This window comes from Elephas maximus, chromosome 13 (genome assembly GCF_024166365.1).
Source record: "Elephas maximus indicus isolate mEleMax1 chromosome 13, mEleMax1 primary haplotype, whole genome shotgun sequence".
In the NCBI taxonomy this organism is placed as follows: domain Eukaryota; kingdom Metazoa; phylum Chordata; class Mammalia; order Proboscidea; family Elephantidae; genus Elephas; species Elephas maximus.
The window spans coordinates 75914277-75932002 of record NC_064831.1 but is presented as its reverse complement, the minus strand read 5'-3'; the positions used below and the strand labels follow the sequence as shown (position 1 = coordinate 75932002).

The window sequence follows — 17726 nt, the reverse complement described above, 5'->3', positions numbered from 1 at the left end:
AGGAGGGGTCACTAGGGTCCTGACTCTGGCTCCCTCTAGCTCTGTGACAGAGGCCAAGTTTTAACCTCCCCAAACCTCTGTCCTCATTTATAAAACCGAGGTCTGAGTTGCATCTCTCAAACGGCATTGGAAGAGGGGGTGGGCCTTGGTCCGGAGGGAGCGTCTCTCTCAAAGGGCATTGCCTGGCATACTAAGTAAAAGTTGTTGTTGTTGGGTGCTGTCAAGTCCATTCCAACTCATAACCTCACCAGTGAAGGAGCTTGGTTTGAACACCAGCAGTTTGAGTCCAAAGTCTGAGCTTGTAATTTGCACAGAACTCAGCCTCTCACTCACACACATGCAAAGATGTCTGTGTACGAAGACGTTCACCACGGCAGCCCTGCTCATCCTAGCGAAAGATGGGCAACCTAAGAGTCGTCAGTAGGGGGAAGGATGAGGCAGGTCTGTAAGTGCTTCCCAGAAGTGATTCCTGGTGTATATATTCCTAGCATATATAAGCAGGGTGTACAATGGCATGTTGCATGCTTCCATTTAAGTTATAGAAAAAAAAAGTTGTATGCATGTTTATGCTTGTGTATTTGTAAAAAAAAAAAAAAATGTTAAAGGATTTACAAGAAGCTTTATAGTTGTTTTGGGAAGAGAAATTAAGAAAATCTTTTCATGATCTCCCCACTGGTATTATTTGATTTTTAAAAAGCAATGCAGAGTTACTTCTTTCAGTTAAACATATTTTAATGCATTAAGCTCCAGACACGTCTCCACACGGTTGTCTCACGTGCAGAGCCTCAAAGCAAACCCAAAGCCACAATCATTCTCTCTCCCTCCAAAAGTGCTCCTGGTCATTTTGTCCTAAGCTTTTTAAGTCCTCCCACTCACTAAGGTCCCGAAGCAGAAAGCCGGGTGGTGTCCTGTACTCCATTCCCACCACATCCCACCGCCTCTTCCAAACAGAAACCCTCTCCACCTGCTAACAGGGGCCATCTCCAGATGCTGCATAAGGGGTGAATCTGGGCTTCTCTGATTTTTCTATACCGAACATGCATTTATTTGTTATTCTAAAAGAGCCAAAACTCTTATTTTTTTTTATAATTTTTATTGTGCTTTAGGTGAAAGTTTACAAATCAAGTCAGTCTCTCACACAAAAACCCATATACACCTTGCTACATACTCCCAATTACTCTCTTCCTAATGAGACAGCCCACTCTCTCCCTCCATTCTCTTTTTGTGTCCATTTCGCCAGCTTCTAACCCCCTCTACCCTCTCATCTCCCCTCCAGGCAGGAGATGCCAACATAGTCTCAAGTGTCCACCTGATCCAAGAAGCTCACTCCTCACCAGCATCCCTCTCCAACCCATTGTCCAATCCAATCCATGTCTGAAGAGTTGGCTTTGGGAATGGTTCCTGTCCTGGGCCAGCAACAGAGGGTCTGGGGGCCGTGACCACCGGGGTCCTTCTAGTCTCAGTCAGACCATTAAGTCTGGTCTTTTTATGAGAACTTGGTGTCTGCATCCCACTGCTCTCTGGCTCCCTCAGGGGTTCTCTGTTGTGTTCCCTGTCAGGGCAGTCATCGGGTGTAGCTGGGCACCATCTAGTTCTTCTGGTCTCAGGATGGTGTAGTCTCTGGTTCATGTGGCCCTTTCTGTCTCTTGGGTTCGTAATTACCTTGTGTCCTTGGTGTTCTTCATTCTCCTTTGATCCAGGTGGGTTGAGACCAATTGATGCACCTTAGATAGCTGCTTGCTAGCGTTTAAGACCTCAGACGCCACTCTTCAGAGTGGGTTGCAGAATGTTTTCTTAATAGATTTTATTATGCCAGTTGACTTAGATGTCCCCTGAAACCATCGTCCCCAAACCCCTGCCCCTGCTACACAGGCCTTCGAAGCATTCAGTTTGTTCAGGAAACTTCTTGCTTTTGGTTTGGTCCAGTTGTGCTGACCTCCTCTGTATTGTGTGTTGTCTTTCCCTTCACCTAAAGTAGTTCTTATCTGCTATCTAATTAGTGAATACCCCTCTCCCACCCTCCCTCCCTACCCCCTCTCATAACCAGAATGTTTCCTTCTCAGTTTAAACTATTTCTCAAGTTCTTATAATAGTGGTCTTATACAATATTTGTCCTTTTGCAACTGACTCGACGGCACTGGGTTTAATTTCACTGAGCATAATGCCTTCCAGGTTCCTCCATGTTATGAAATGTTTCACAGATTCCGCACTGTTTTTATCAATACATAGTATTCCATTGTGTGAATATACCATAATTTATCCATTCATCCGTTGATGGGCACCTTGGTTGCTTCCATCTTTTTGCTATTGTAAACAGTGCTGCAATAAACATGGGTGTGCATGTATCTATTTGTGTAAAGGCTCTTATTTCCCTAGGATATATCCTGAGGAGTGGGATTGCTGGATCGTATGGTAGTTCTATTTCTAGCTTTTTAAGGAAGTGCCAAATCGATTTCCAAAGTGGTTGTACCATTTGACATTCCCACCAGCAGCGTATAAGTGTTCCAATCTCTCCACAGCCTCCCCAACATTTATTATTTTGTGTTTTTTGGATTAATGCCAGCCTTGTTGGATTGAGATGAAATCTCATTGTAGTTTTGGTCTGTATTTCTCTAATGGCTAACGATCGTGAACATTTCCTCATGTATCTGTTAGCTACATGAATGTCTTCTTTAGTGAAGTGTCTATTGATATCTTTTGCCCATTTTTTAATTGGGTTATTTGTCTTTTTGTAGTTGAGTTTTCGCAGTATCATGTAAACTTTAGAGATCAGGCGCTGATTGGAAATGTTACAGCTAAAAACTTTTTCCCAGTCTATAGGTAGTGTTTTTACTCTTTTGGTGAAGTCTTTGGATGAGCATAGGTGTTTGATTTTTAGGAGCTCTCAGTTATCTAGTTTTTCTTCTGCATTCTTAATAATGTTTTGTATACTGTTTATGCCTTGTATTAGGGCTCTTAAAGTTGCCCCTATTTTTTCTTCCATGATCTTTATTGTTTTAGGTTTTATATTTAGGTCTTTGATCCATTTTGAACCCGCCAAAACTCTTATTTTTTAAAAGACTCAAATTGTCTCATCTTCTGTGAGGACTCCCCAGTTAAGGTTGATCCCTCCCTCCTTGCTGAGTATTTAAGTGCACCTTTTGAAAATGTTTCTCTACTCTGTTGCCCTTACTAAACTGAGGGGAGGGGCTGTCTTGTTCCCTGTGGTCTTCCCAACACTTGCACCAGTGCCTGTCTCTTGTTGATGCTGAAGAAATGTTTGTTAAATGGAATTGTCAGCATTCTTATATATTTAACCTTGGCCCATGCCAAGGTTAAACTGGACTTCTAGTCCCTAAATTAACCATCCCTTCTGCAGCCTCATGTTCTAGCAAGTTGGACCTATCATTCCCTCAATACAGTGCCTGCTACGTACCAGACTGGGTCCCAAGAACACAGAGATGAAGTAAATATGTCATCTTGGAGTTTCTTGAATTAGCACAAGATTGGTCAAGGTCTTCTCTGGGAACCTGGGGGCTGGGCACTGCAGCACAAAGCGGATTCCTCTTATGTCCTGTTGTGTGGCCCCCAGGTTTGAGAAGGTGATGAAGAACACGATGAGAGATCAAGAGCACTGGACCCGGCTTCGGAGGTACTCCTTGTTTCTCCAAAGAGAAGGCTTTCAGAAGTGACATGGCCACCATGCCGGGGCCGTCTGTGAAGGCTTCTGCCACCAGGCAACTGTTTCCTAGGACACACTGAGTCAAAGGCATGTGGTAACAAACCACAGTGACAAGGAACTACACTCCCTGGATTGTGGTCTGGGACCTTTGCAAAGCCAGCAGAGAGAAAAGGTACTCTCTTGGGGGCCTTCAACCACTAAGCCTCTTGTCAGAGCCCTCACGGGGGAGCATGTGTTACCCAAATAAACAATGGTATTGTTTCCAGAAGCCAAAGTTTCTGTGGTTTGTAACTTATTGTTCCCACCCAATCCAGACTCCAGCAGGGCCCAGCCAATGATTCCAACCAGAGTCCCAGGCTTTCTGAGGGCTGCTCACATCATAGGCCCAGGAGAGTCACTTTTGTCAAACGAGCAAGACGGCCAACATGCCCCGGCTAATCTGTGTCCCTTTTTTCTCTCCACCCACTTCATAACCCTGCTGGTTCATAACTTTTTCAGAATTGTTTTGAAGAGTTGGAGGCTCTGAGGGGGTAAGTGACTGACTGCCTGTGGCCACACAAGTTTGAGAGGCAAAGACCAGAAAGGCAGGAACTGTGCTGCTCTGTCCCCCCACCCCCACCCCCACCCCCACCCCCACCTCTGCTGGCCCGGGAACCCTAGAGGAGGCTGGGCGCTAGGGACACGTGAGAAGGCAGGAGGGCACCTTTCTCTTCTCTAGAAACTGCCCTTCCTGAGAGAAATGAATGGAGGGCTCTGCAGCAGCTCAAGAGATACATCTTCCTCGCCGAGGACACCATGTGATCCCTTTGAGAACTGCAGGTGGCTAACTATGTCCCAGCCTTGCCCTAGGCAAAACCAGCCCAGAAGGCTGACTGCAGACAGGGTTTGTGACTGCTTCTTTCATGGCCCAACCCACCTCGCTCCTGGGCCACATACCATGCTCCTCCTTGGCACATCACCTCCCTCATGGAACTGGCACTGACTGGCTAAATGTCCCCTGAAGGAATGGGTCCCCGCCCGAGACACTCTGCTTTCTCTCTTCCCCACCATGGGAGTAAGGACACAGCACCAGAAAAAACTTTTACAAGAATTTCTTTCTTTGGGCCAGACCACACTCTACATAGCAGGCAGTGTGGCAGCTGTCTTTTGAGATGAGGGAGGAAAACTTAGATAGTCTTGGCTTTACATGTCACCTGAAGGTGGTGGAGAACGAACATTTATGAGATATCTACGGGGGGTTGTGTGTTTTACTTTTAAGCCATAAGTAACCTTGTGAAATGTAGATATTATTCCCATTTTACAGATGGGGGTTACACAGCTTACAACAGCCTATAACAAGTCCACATGGACTTTTTCAGCATCAAGTGTCAGAAGCCCAACTCTAGTAAAAGGGGAATTTGTTGGCTCATATAACTTAACCATCCTGGAGTAATGTTTTTGGTGTACCAGATGCAGTTGTTGAAATAGCATCAGGAACCCCCCTCCATCTTTCAGCTGTGAGTCCCTTTCAGGTCAGCCCTCTACTTGGATGGCAAAATGATACCAGAAGCAACCAGAGCAAGCTTACCTTTCTTAGTGGTTCCAGCCAACATCCTGTGTAAAGGAATTTTAAAATTTGAGGTACCTGAGAAGATCTGAAGTGGCCGACTTGAGGTTTGAATGCAACTCCTCTGTAGCTAATTCTGTTTCTACCCTAGCAACAGCCACTTTCTGTGCAGACATAATCATGAAATTAAGAAATGTCTGGTAATGATGACATAATTACCCTGCAGCCTTCCCCTCTCATCACATACCCTTATAATTACCACATTGTAACTAAGCTAAGGAAGACATATATATCTTTTTAAGTTAATCAAGGAGCTTCCACTAGAAGAAGCCCTCTGCCTTAGTGAGTTCCCACGCAGGAAGTCCTGCCTTACAAGTTCCTGCCATAAGAAGCCTCACCTTAAAATGATCTACTACCAATTGAGTAATGTCTTTCCATGATCTAAGCCTGTAATTACCAATCAAGTGATTTTTTTCAGTGATCTGAGTTTGCACATATGAATCAACTACTGTACTTCATGTCCTTTGTTTCCCCCTTATAAAATGTCACTGCCAAGACACCATATTGGATTACTGGATTCTACTGCATAGCGTTCAGTCTATCTCCAGCTTGAGCTGTCTCTTTACTGTCAATAAATCTCTCAATTTTACATTAATCAGAGTATGGACAGTTACTATATGACATTAAAGGGCTTAGTCAGCAGGATTCTGAAGGAAATTTATCTCCAGTGTTCCTAAGAAGTCATGGAACTGGCTTACCCTGGCACCAGCAAGGGCCCTTTGTGCCCAGAACCATCTCCTTGAATTCTCAGGGCCTGCAGGAGGTAAGCCTCTCAGATCGAAGCCTCTGCTTATTGTGAAGATGGCTCTTTGAGAGATTGTCTACCTTTTCTCTATACCTTCCTTCATTTTCTGCTCATCTCATGAGTATCTCACTGGGCTCATTATTGAACTCTCTTTTCTTCTTTTTTTTCTGGTGCACCAGAAAGTTTTTGCGCACATTTAGGCCTTTAATGCTTGCAAATTTTTCAGTAAGATTGGGAATGCCACATACAAGATTGGGGCAGGACCCCCAATGGGACTCCGGCAGCTCCTTCTGGTCCTGGTTCAGTCCTGTATTCAGGCCAATGGCATGTACTTGCTGCGAGAAATTTAAAAGATCAGTGGCCATCATGGGGTCATTAATTTAACTAAATTAATCTGCACAGTAAATTAGAAGCTAAGGGATCCTGTATCAAAGAAAACTAATAGGAGGCATTTTTTTTTTTTTTTTAATTAGTGCTTGAAAGCTTCCAAAAGAAATCAAAATATTGTTTGCCTCCTTACAGGAGACCGTTTTGAAACAAGCTAAACAAATTAAAAGTTACAGTGTTGAAGCTCTGTAACCTTGCCAGGTACCTACCTGGCAACAGCCACTATACCCTCTCTTTCCCAAAATGGTGGAGTACCCAGCATATATAATCCACCCTAGCCTCAGACACCCAGCTTCCTTCCCTTCCCTTCTCTCCTCTGGCAGCCACTTCTCTTTACACACATTTACCATCCTACCCCCCAAAAAACACCTTATCTGGACTCTCACACTACCCTAAAGAACCTTCAGAAGAAGAAAAATCTGTTTCTGAAATACCTCTTGAAACTAAATATCCAGAGGAGGCCTAGGAACCTCCTCATGTTACATTTGCCCCATGGTCTAAAGTGGAACTTCGTGCCATTGCAAAGAAGTTTTCCAATCCATGCAAAAATCCCCACAAGTCAAACCAGGAATTAAAATTTTTAGCTGAAACTTATAAACATGGCCTGGAAGACTTATATAATTTAATAAATATGTTAAGCACATGAAACAAATGTGTGCGCCCTTTGTCCCGCCTCCTAACCAGCCTGCTGATTAAATCAAGAGAGAGTACCCCAGGGAGATCATGCCTCAGCAGCTTGTATGTGCTCTGGGTAGAAACTGCTGCCATAGCGGTGGCTTTCCGAAGGCAGAGGGAAGGAAACAGTAAGAAGGCTATGTGCTGGCCACTTCTCCCCACCCCCACCCCCCACCTCAGCCCTGGATGGCTTAAGCCCTAGTGGCAGTGATGTCTGTGGGCAACAGCACGTCCTCCTCCTAGTGCTGGCTGTGGCAGCCACATGGCCCGATGAAACTGTTTACAGGCTGGCTGTGCCTGAGCTTGGCGTCCATGTGACTGGCGCAGCAAATGTGGACACTGCAAAATCCACTCACCCACTCCCTGTACATAAACATAACGTGGGCAAAGAACAACTTCCCCTCCCGACTTCCTGGGGCTGGATCCTGGCTTCCCAGGAGCCCTGCAGTGTTTCTGGTCCCCCAGCAGTAATTGCAGATGCTCAGCCCCCTTGGAGTCTGCTCCCGGAGTCAGAATGCAAAGGACTTTAGGGCTGATGCATGGTGAAAGACACACATATAACACCGAGGCCTGGGATTTAAAGGAATGGACCAAACCCATTTTCCCAGACAGCCTTTATAACGCTTGAGCAACAAAATGAAAAGCTTGTCCCTTTTTTTTCCTAATTCAATCTCTGAACATACAAAGGGTCGACATTGTTGCAATAAGTTAATAATTTACTGGGCTGTTCTAACTCTCAACAGGCATGTCTTACCAATAGTGTCCTGTTGTTACAACATTTGGACAAAGGTCACAAGGCCTCCAAAGAAAAATTAGTTAGCCCAATTGTCTGTTAAGTACTTGAGACATATAATCTCAGCAAAGGGAGTCACTGTAAACACCAAAATGAAAAAGAGACTATCTTGGTATATCGTGTCTGAGACAAAAAAAAAAAAAAAAGATTTTTAGAATTCTGCAGATACTGCAGAACTTGGATATAAAATTTTTCTTTGCTGGCTCAACCTCTTTACTATTATCTTAAGAGTTCAAAGCCTGACCCCCTTTCAACTATCCAAAGATGTCCAAAAGTCCATCACTCAAATAAAAGAAGCATTAATTAACACTCCTACTCTCTAGGGTGGGGCCCTAGTGATGTGGTGGTTAAGAGCTCAGCTACTAACCAAAAGGTTGGCAGTTCTTGGAAACCCTATGCGGCAGTTCTACGGCGTCCTATACGGTCACTATGAGTCAGAATTGACTCAGTGGCAATGGGTTTAATTTTTGTTGTTTGTTTAGGGTTCCTGAATTATAATTCAGACTTTTGACTTTTTGTCCACAAAACTTTTAAAAATACTCTAGAAGTCCTTATTTGAATACACGCGGAGGACAACAGAAACTCATTGGTTATTACAGTATCCCGCTGAACCCTGTAGCAGGGGGCTACCACTCTTGCCCTACAGCAGTTGCTACAACTGCTAGACTAATTAAGACCACAGCAGATATAGTTTTGAGTAATTTTTATTAGCATTTATGTTCCTCAGATGGTGTCAGCCATTCTAAATTCAACATCAATGCAACATCTTTCAACCAACAGGCTGGCTTATGAAGTTCTCTTTTTGGCAGCTTGTAATATTCAGTTACATACTGTAACCTCTCTGAATCCAGCTCTGTGGTTACCTTTACCTAATAATGATAACCATCCACCCTATGATTGCTTAAATCTTACTAAACAGCTTTTGTCTCCTAGACGAGATTTACAAGAAACCTCGTTATCAAGTCCTGATTTCATCCTATTTGTTGATGCATCATATTTAAAGGTTAAACCTACCAGCTGTCATTACCAGGGAGGACATGCTCTGGCCACTTCCACTGACATCCTTGAAAGTGGCACACTTTCTGACATCACTTCAGCTCAGCAAGCTGAAGTGATTGCACTTATGAGAGCTTAAAAACTGGCTTCTGGACAGTAGGTAAATACACAGATTCAAGGGTTTTTTTTTTTTTTTTTTAATTACTCATGATTTTGGTATGTTATGGAAACAAAAGTGTTCCTAACTTCTTATAGGACCCAAGTTAAAAATATCCCTTTAGCAGCAGACCTCCTGGAAGCCCTTTTTCTACCCTCTGAGTTTGCTGTAATTAAAATCCTGGCCCATCAACCCAAAGGGGTTCCACAAACAGGAAATTAAAGGAAACAACTTAGCTGAAAAAGCAGCTAAACAACTGCTTTGCAGTTACCCTTTAAAGATGCCACCCTCCTTCATGACCACAGTAATTCCACTCGTGATCATGACAAAAAGAATAGATAATAATAGTAGAATGGTTAGTACACCTATAAATACAGTATCTTAGTTATCTAGTGCTGTTATAACAGAAATACCACAAATGGATGGCTCTAGCAAAGGAAAATTTATTCCCTCACAGTCTAGGAGACTAGAAGTCCAAATTCACGGTACCAGCTCTAGGGGAAGGCTTTTTCTCTCTGTTGGCTTTGGGGGAAGGTCCTTGTCATCAATCTTCCCCTTTTCTAGGAGCTTCTCAGCACAGGAACCCCGGGTTCAAAGGACACAATCTTCCCCTGGCTCTTGCTTCTTGGTGGTAGGAGGCCCCCCTGTCTCTTTGCTCGGTTCTTTCTTTTGTATCTCAAAAGAGATTTACTTAAAACACAATCTAATCTTGTAGAGGGAGTCCTGCCTCAATAACATAACTGTCTCTAATCCTGCCTTATTAACATCATAGAGGTGGAATTTACAACACATAGGCAAATCACATCAGATGACAAAGTGGTGGACAACACACAATACTGGAAACCATGGCCCACCCAAGTTGACACACATTTTTGGAGGGCATGGTCAATCCATGACATATAGCGTCCTGCCCACCAAAATTTGACCCGGAAGAAATGTCAGAATCACTTTTTAAACATCAACAACTATCCTTACAGATAAAATTAGAGAATGAAAACAGACCTACTGGTTGCATACGAACATCCATCTGGGAAGAAATAAGATGATAGAAATTTTAAAGAAATATTGATGGGGATATTTTTATGAAGCCACTGAGCAGGGGCTTCCCAATGTTCGATTTGCTCACAATTTAATTTCGGTAAATCTTATAAAGCTCCACCTGGGAGATTTCCCTTGCTGTCAGGACCAATACCTGAATGACAAAGTGATTTTATCCAACTCACCTTCTCAAGTGGTTACAAGTTTGTATTAGTAACAACTTGTAGATTTTCTCACTGGGTAGAAGCTTTTCCTGGTCATCAAGCCACTGCTGTTTTTGTGGCTAAGAAACTGCTTGAGAATATTACCCTCACTATAATTAATTATTAAAATTTTTTTTTTTTTTTTATAATTAAGGATATAAGTAAAGTCTTCCCCGTTTTTCAGACTTCATCATCCTTATCCTTGATCCCCTGGTGTAGTTGAAAGAACAATGGTGTAATGGAAACTCAACTAGCCAAACTTTCCAAATCTTTACAATTACTTTGGGCTAAGATGCTGCCTCTAGTCCTTTTAAATTTAAGAACTACTCCATTTGGACTACACAAATTGACTCCTCATGAGATTGCTATTGGACAGCCCATGGCCCTTGCCTACTGGGCAACTTGCCCTGATTCAAATTTGATTCAGTCTTATTTGTTTCAATATTGTAAATCTTCAATTCAATATTCTAAGCTTTTGGTAATCAAAAACAAGAAATGTCTAAATTACCTAATATTCAACCTGGAGATTGTTTACTGGAAAAGATACCAATTAAAGATGCTCTCAAACCTCAACGGGAGGGCCCTTACCTGGTCCTTCCCACTAATCCTTATGCTGCTAAACTACAGGGAGTTAAGGCTTGGATTCGTTTACCCAGCTGAAGAAAGTCTGGGCTCCTGAATGAACTGTTGAGCCTCATGAAAGATTGAAATTAAAATTCAAACATCACCAAAAAGAAGCAGATGACAGCTGGGTAAACTGCTCCTCTGAAATCTCCGGACCTGACCTGAAACTGCCTGTGCACCCTGAAGTAAGATTTGAACTGTTTGCCTTTTTCTTTATCATTTTTGGTATCTTAGTATTGTTAGCTGTTATGTACGATTGCGGGATTATATCCTGCTAGTTTGGGCAGTTATATTATTCTATTTGCTACCTTTGAAATAAGTTGCTTAAATGAGGGCTTTAACTCTTTAGGAATTTTTCTTAGGGAGAAGGAACCAGAGCCTGACTGAGTGCCGGAAGACATGCAGAAGAGGTCCAGGCAGCAGTAGGCTGGAGATCCCCAGCTACGAGGCCGGCTGCCAGGGCTCTAGCCACCCTTGAGGCTGGCATACTACTAGGGGCTGAGCAGACCACTGCAGTGGCCCCACATGGGATCCTTGCCTGCTGGGAGATACAGCCCCTTGGAAACATCAAGAACCCTACATCTTGTCAGGGGAGCATTGGCAGGGCTATGACTAGGGTGAGACAAGCGAGGCACTCAGGGTGCAGAATTTAAGGAGGCATCATTCTCAGGGATGTGTAAGTGCAGAGGCAGCACCTGAGGCAGAGGCAGGTTGGGCACAAAGTAATCTCCAGCTCGCCCTGAGACAGTGGGGGCTTTGTGATTAGACAGAGCTAGCTTCCCTGCATGACCTGAATTCTCCATGTTACGAAATCCTCGGGGCACCCATGTGCCCCTCCAATGGACCCGTTTGTTAGTAACGCATGGCCAGTGGGATGTGGTCTGAGAATGGTTAGATCTGAACTGAGGCCAGATTCTTGGCTATCCTCCAGGTGCACCACCTACCCCACCCCAAGCCTGGCCAAGCTCTCCAGCCTGCTCTGAGGATAGTTATCAGCCAATAAGGACAACTCATATGACCACCACCACTCTTTGTCTGCCACTGGGTTCATATTGTGACCTTGGCATGTCCTTGAATAAATTTCTTGAATGTAGAACAATCAGTTTAGCTGCTCTTCCTTAAGCCGATGGCCCATCCCTTTGTTAGCATTAGCCAGTACAGCTTTCTCAGCGTGGAGAAACATGTGTGGACTTTCTTCCTAGTCTGTCTTAGTCTGGAAGTTCCACTGAAACCTGTCCACCATGGCTGATCCTGCTGGTATTTGAAATACTGGTGGTATAGCTTCGAGCATCACACCAACACATAAGCCACCATGGTACAACAGTGTGACAGACTGGTGATGGAAGGTGCATTAGGGACTTTATTTTACACCCCTCCCCCCCACCACACACATGCACATACTTGCCTGCCAGGTTGATTCCAAAGACCTGATTTGTCAACCACCCCACCAACAGTTATTCTTTACCCCAATAGCCACATACTAGCTTTGTGATAATTTCATGTAAGATAGTACAAGCACACACCTTGCCACCTCATCGGTGGCTCTGAGGCTAAAATGACTTGAAATTAGATGGTGACCGTTAATTCCTAAGCACAGAGCCTGGCACATGGTTGCGGTTCTATCAATGTTTATTTTGCCTCCACTGGAGTTCTGTCCAGATCACATAGGGAAAGTAGCTCCCCGGGAAAGCAGGGCAGGACTGTTGTCCAGTGGTGACCAGAGAGTGGGGCAGAATCGCAGGTAGCCCTGGCGGGGCTCCCTTGGTGCCATCACTCCCATTCACTCCTACCTTCCAGCAGGTAGGCCCAGACCACTCCAGACCAGGGTGTCCTGCGAGGGCACCAGGTCTGGGGGGGGGGGGTGCCACCGGGCATCCTCTGTTCTTGAGACCCACTGGTGTTCAGCTGTAGCAAAGGCATGTAGTTGAGCACACAAAGCTGCGTTTGACTCCCACTTGACCACTTATCTCTAAGGGCACGTGATGCAGCCTTTTCCTTACTTGAAGTTCCCATCATCAAAATGGCCCTCATAGACTGCCTGAGAATTGAGAGAAGAGAGCACATGCCAAGGGCTCCCCTACGCCTGGCAGGTGGCATGTCCTGCCTGAGGCTGGTTATTGTTGTTGCTGTGAACGGGCACACAGAATTTCTTCCAGGTGTGGGATGGGGCTGGCCCAGGAAGGGATGGGGCACGGGAGATGTAGGAGAGGATCCCTTCCTATCTCCAATCCCTGTCTCGGCTGCTATTAGCAGGGATGTGTTAATGAAAATTCACACCCAGGCGCTAATAAACAGTGGGCTGCTCCCAGGCTGGGAGCGGGAGGGGAGGCCCACTGCAGGGAAGGGGGCTGGCCAATGAGCCCCACTTATCTGTGAAAAGACTTGCTAATAACTTTAATTCCCCATCCTAAAACGCCAGGCCTTTGCCATGCAAATAGATTTTCTAAAGTAGATAGGCCCCAGAGCAGACTTCCTGCTCTACCCCAGTTAGGGTCCTGGGAGGGAGAGCAAGATGGGGGGTGGAGGTGCAGGAAAGGGAGACGATCAGAAGAGGTGTGAGGAGAGGACCCACCCCCTGGAGGGGCTCAGCTTTTGTATCCTGCTTTCTGCAGCCAAATGCTAGCCGGGATGCACCCTAAACTCCGAGTGGTGGTCCCTACCCTATCTGAATTACTGTGCCCTCCTGGCCTGGGCCCATGCACTGGAGACATTTCTGAGGTGGTTTAAAAACAGATCCATCCCACAGGGTTTGTGTTTGAAGTAATGAAAAAGTTTTGGAAGTAAAGAGTGATGAAGGTTGGAGAACATTGTGAATGCAATTGTTGTTAGATGCATTGGCTCACACGTGCCTTTATGTATGACAACTAAACGCTGCCTGGTCCCATGCCATTTCCATGATCTCTGGTACATTTGAGGGTAACTCGGATGCAATTAGTGCCATTGAATTGTACACTTAAAAATGGCAAATTTTATTTTACACATACTTTACCGCTATAAAGTGTAAAAACAAAACAAAAAACTATCAACATCAAAGGATGAATGGATAAACAAAATCCATTTACAAAGTATGGTAAATCCATACAGTGAAATATTATTAGACAAAAAGGAATGAAGTACTAATACATCCTACAACACGGATAAACCCTGAAAACATCATGCTGGCAAAAGAAGCCAGTCATGAAAGGTCATGTATTGTATGACTCTATTTATATAAAGTGTCCAAACAGGCAAATCTCAAAAGACAGAAAGTAGATTAGGGGTTGCCAAGAACTAGGGGAAAGGGAGAGGGGGAATGATTGCTAATGGGTACAGGGTTTCTTTTGGGGGTGTTCAAAATGTTCTAAAATTAAACGGTAGTGATGGTTGCACAGTCTTGTAAATATACTAAAATCATTGAATTGTACACATTAAAATGGTGAATTTATGGCATGTGAATTGAATTATATCTCAACAAAGCTCTTATTTAAAACAAAGAAACCAATAAGGCCTGTATTTCAAAGTCACTTAAGGGGGAGGAGGGGAGAACTGCACATCCACAGAGGGTGTCTCACCCCCCTCCCCGACCAAGCTTGACCAGCCCCCTGGTCCCAAGACCCCCTCTCCCCACACAGTGCTTCCCTTATCTGAATCTAGCCAATGTAGTCAGGAGGGTGGCAGCTTGGCCCGGTTCCAGGTCAGCTGTCTGGATCTGGATGCTACTGGGCCCAAGCAGGGTGTCTAGTTCCAGGCAAGCTCCAATGAGCCCCTCATTCCACACCCCCCCGGGGCCTCCAGGAGGCTGTGGTCACATGATATTTGTTACAGGAACTCAGGACTGGCTCACTGATGTTATTTTATGTCCCGAAGCAACATGGGCAGGAAACCAGAGAGAAGAGAGATGGGAAAATCCCAGAGTCCAGGCGAGGAGGTGCCAGTGCAAGGGGAATAGGACTTGGGACACAGTGACATGACTCCTTGGAGCTAGCTCATGCCCCAGAATGAATCCTGTTGCCGTCAATTCTAACTTGTAGCGATCCCATAGGATGGAGTAGAACTGCCCCATAGGGTTTCCAAGGCTGTAATCTTTACGGAGGAGCCCTGGTTGTGCAGTGGTTAGCGTTCAGCTGCTAACCAAAAAGTTAGCAGTTCGAATCCACCAGGCACTCCTTGGAAACCCCATGAGGCAGTTCTACTCTGTCCTATAGGGTCGCTATGAGTTGGAATCGACTCCATGGCAATGAGTTCGGTTTGGAATCTTTATGGAAGCAGACTGCCACACCTTTCTCCCTCGGAGCAGCCGGTGGGTTTGAACTGCCAACCTTTCATTTGGCAGCTGAGCATTTAACCACTGCACCACCAGGGCTCCTATCCCAGAATGAATACCAAAACCAAACCCATTGCCGACAAGTCGATTCAGACTCATAGTGACCCTATAGGACAGAGTAGAACTACGCCATAGAGTTTCCAAGGAGCAGCTGGTGGATTCAAACTGCCGATCTTTCCGTTAGCAGCCAAGCTCTTAACCATTGTGCCACGAGGGCTCCCCCAGAATGAACAAAAAAAACAAACCCGATTCCAACTCATAGCAACCCTATAGGACAGAGCAGAACTGCCCCATAGGATTTCCAAGGAGCACCTAGTGGTTTTGAACTGCTGACCTTTTGGTTAGCAGCCATAGCTCTCATCCACGACGCCACCAGGGTTTCCCCAGAATGAACAGATGTGGCAATATCCTACCAGGGCTGAGAGTTCAGACTCTGGAGTCATATTTGGGCTTGAGCACTGACGTTTATTTGGTTTATTCTTCTATACGATGGTTATTTGGGCGTAGTATGTGTGAAGCACCTGATGTATACTAAGTACTCGATTCTGACTCATGGTAATCCCTCGTATGTCAGAGTAGAACCGTGCTCCCTAGAGTTCTCAAATGGCTGAATTTTCAGAAGTAAATCACTAGGACTTTCTTCCGAGGTGCCTCTCGTAGCCTCAAACCTTCAACCTTTTGGTTAGCAGCTGAGTGCACTAACCATTTGCACCGCTCAGGGATTCTAGAGATGCTCTGGTTTTACCCAGCTCCCCACCCGGTTCAAAGAAAAGATGCACAGACTCTAGTTGCTGCCACTTTCTTATACGAAACCTCTACTCCTTCCACACTGACCCATGTGGAATAGGAGATGCTGAGCCAGGGCTGCAAGCAGGGAGGAAGGGGTCTGGGCCTGTGTGTTGTGGGGACTGAGGACTGCAGGAAACTCTCTCAACTTTTCTAGGTTCATTTTTGGAGAGAAGGCAGGGGGCTTTTTGTCCATGTAGAGGAAAAAGGAATTGCCAAATGACACAGCAAAAACAGTTTATTCACAAATAAATAAATATACACTAAGCAGGGCCTTCTGCCTGCCTTAAAGCATCTATTCTACGGGTCCCTCTTAGCTAGGGCTGTCCTCGTGGGGATAGCTCTCACCCCCAAGAATGCCCATGCCAGTATCGCTGGTGCCCTCTTTCAGGAAAAGGAGGCTAGAGAAGGGCTGCTTCGAGGAAGGTGCTGAGGCCAAAAAGGCTTCAGTGCTCACAGACAGGGCGCCAGTTCGTTGTCACTTGGGCTTCTCAGGCTGGTGGCCATTCCAGGGGCGACAGGGGCATCCAGGTCTCCAACAGGGCCAGCACGTCGCCAGGAGAAAGCTGCGGAGGAGAGAGGGGACAGTGTGGCCTTGAGCACTGTGTGCCAGATATGGTTGTCCCCACTCTCAGGGGACCTTTGGCGAGGAACAGGATTCTGTACCGAGTAGCCCCTCCCTTCTCTCACGCCTTGGGCGCCCGGGACGCACTTCGGTGCTCTGAGGACAGAGCAGGCAAGGCAGCGGGTGAGGGTGTGGCAGGTGACTGGTTCCCGCAACGAGGCTGCGAGCCCGGGACGCGGGCAATAGGCGGCGCCACCGTGGCGCCGGGGGGAGCTCCGCGCCGGGAAGGAGGTACTGACCGGAGATGAGGAGCTCGGCTCCATCGTCTGCCCTTCGGGAGACACCGTCTCAGCGCAGAGCACCGGAGGGTCGCGCGGCTCGGGCGCTGCCAGGGCTCCGGGACGGGCGGGCGGGGACCCCCAGGACGCGGCGGTGCCGGCAGACGAACCCAGGCCCTGCGTCTGCGCCTGCGCGGGGCCGCCGTCGGGGCAGAACTGGCAGCCCCCAGGGGGCGCCGCGTCGCCGAGCCGTCGGCGCCGGCGCTGCAGGCTCTCCTCGCTGAGGCCCAGCACGGCCGACAGGTGGCCGATGTAGCGGATGGCCAGGCGCAGCGTCTCGATCTTGGTCAGGCTCTGGCCAGCGGGCGCCACGGACGGCGGCAGAAAGCGACGCAGCTCGTGCAGGGCGCGGGCGAGCGTGCGCATGCGCAGCTTCTCGCGCTCGCTGGCGCTCTGCCGCTGCCCGCTGCCCAGGCGGCTGTAGCGGGCGCCGCGCCTCCCTGTGGTCGCGGCCCGGGGGACCGAGCGCGCGGCGTGCTGCCGGGGGCTCCGTAGAGGACTACCGTCCGGGGCGCTGCCCCAGGAGTCCGGGGACGACGCGGGGGAGCAGCCGCAGTCCCTGTCGGAGGGCGGCGGCGGAGCTGGGCCCCAGCCCGCGGAGGGCATCCAGGACTCGGAGAGCAGCGGGCACAGAGACTGGGCCATGGCCGAGGCGGCGCGTCTCGGGGCCGGCGACCGACGGCCGCTTTATCCTGAGCCGGAGGTGTGAAGTGGCCCCTTCCAGGCCTCATCAGCACATCAAAGCGGGCTGGGGGCCTAGAGGGGGTGGGGCCTGACCCTTTGAACCAACGCAGGGGGTGGGGGGGCGCGCGAAGGTGCCGGCCCGTTGGCTGCGTCTGGTTCGCGCCA

At 47.0% G+C, this 17726-nt stretch overlaps 2 protein-coding genes across 11 annotated transcripts in view; one reads left to right on the top strand and one right to left on the bottom strand.

Moving 5' to 3' along the window:
* The window catches only part of WDR93 (WD repeat domain 93), a 60803-nt gene extending 56740 nt beyond the window's left edge, over positions 1 to 4063 (top strand). For 3 of the 10 annotated variants that reach the window (XM_049905745.1, XM_049905744.1, XM_049905743.1), the window contains exon 17: positions 3572 to 4060. In XM_049905745.1, the coding sequence (XP_049761702.1) occupies positions 3572 to 3671 (100 nt within the window). In that variant the 3' untranslated portion in view covers positions 3672 to 4060. Of the gene's footprint in view, positions 1 to 3571 lie in introns of all 10 variants that reach the window. The other 7 variants (XR_007519898.1, XR_007519897.1, XM_049905754.1 and 4 more) reach the window with 5 other exon arrangements.
* Positions 4064 to 16241: 12178 nt separating this feature from the next.
* MESP1 (mesoderm posterior bHLH transcription factor 1) lies at positions 16242 to 17522 on the bottom strand. Its single transcript, XM_049906118.1, has 2 exons — positions 16839 to 17522; positions 16242 to 16540 (listed from the first exon to the last, which is right to left on the bottom strand). Exons 1-2 carry the CDS (start codon positions 17520 to 17522, stop codon positions 16466 to 16468), a joined length of 759 nt encoding a protein of 252 aa, XP_049762075.1. The 3' UTR covers positions 16242 to 16465.
* Between the last annotated feature and the right edge of the window lie 204 nt (positions 17523 to 17726).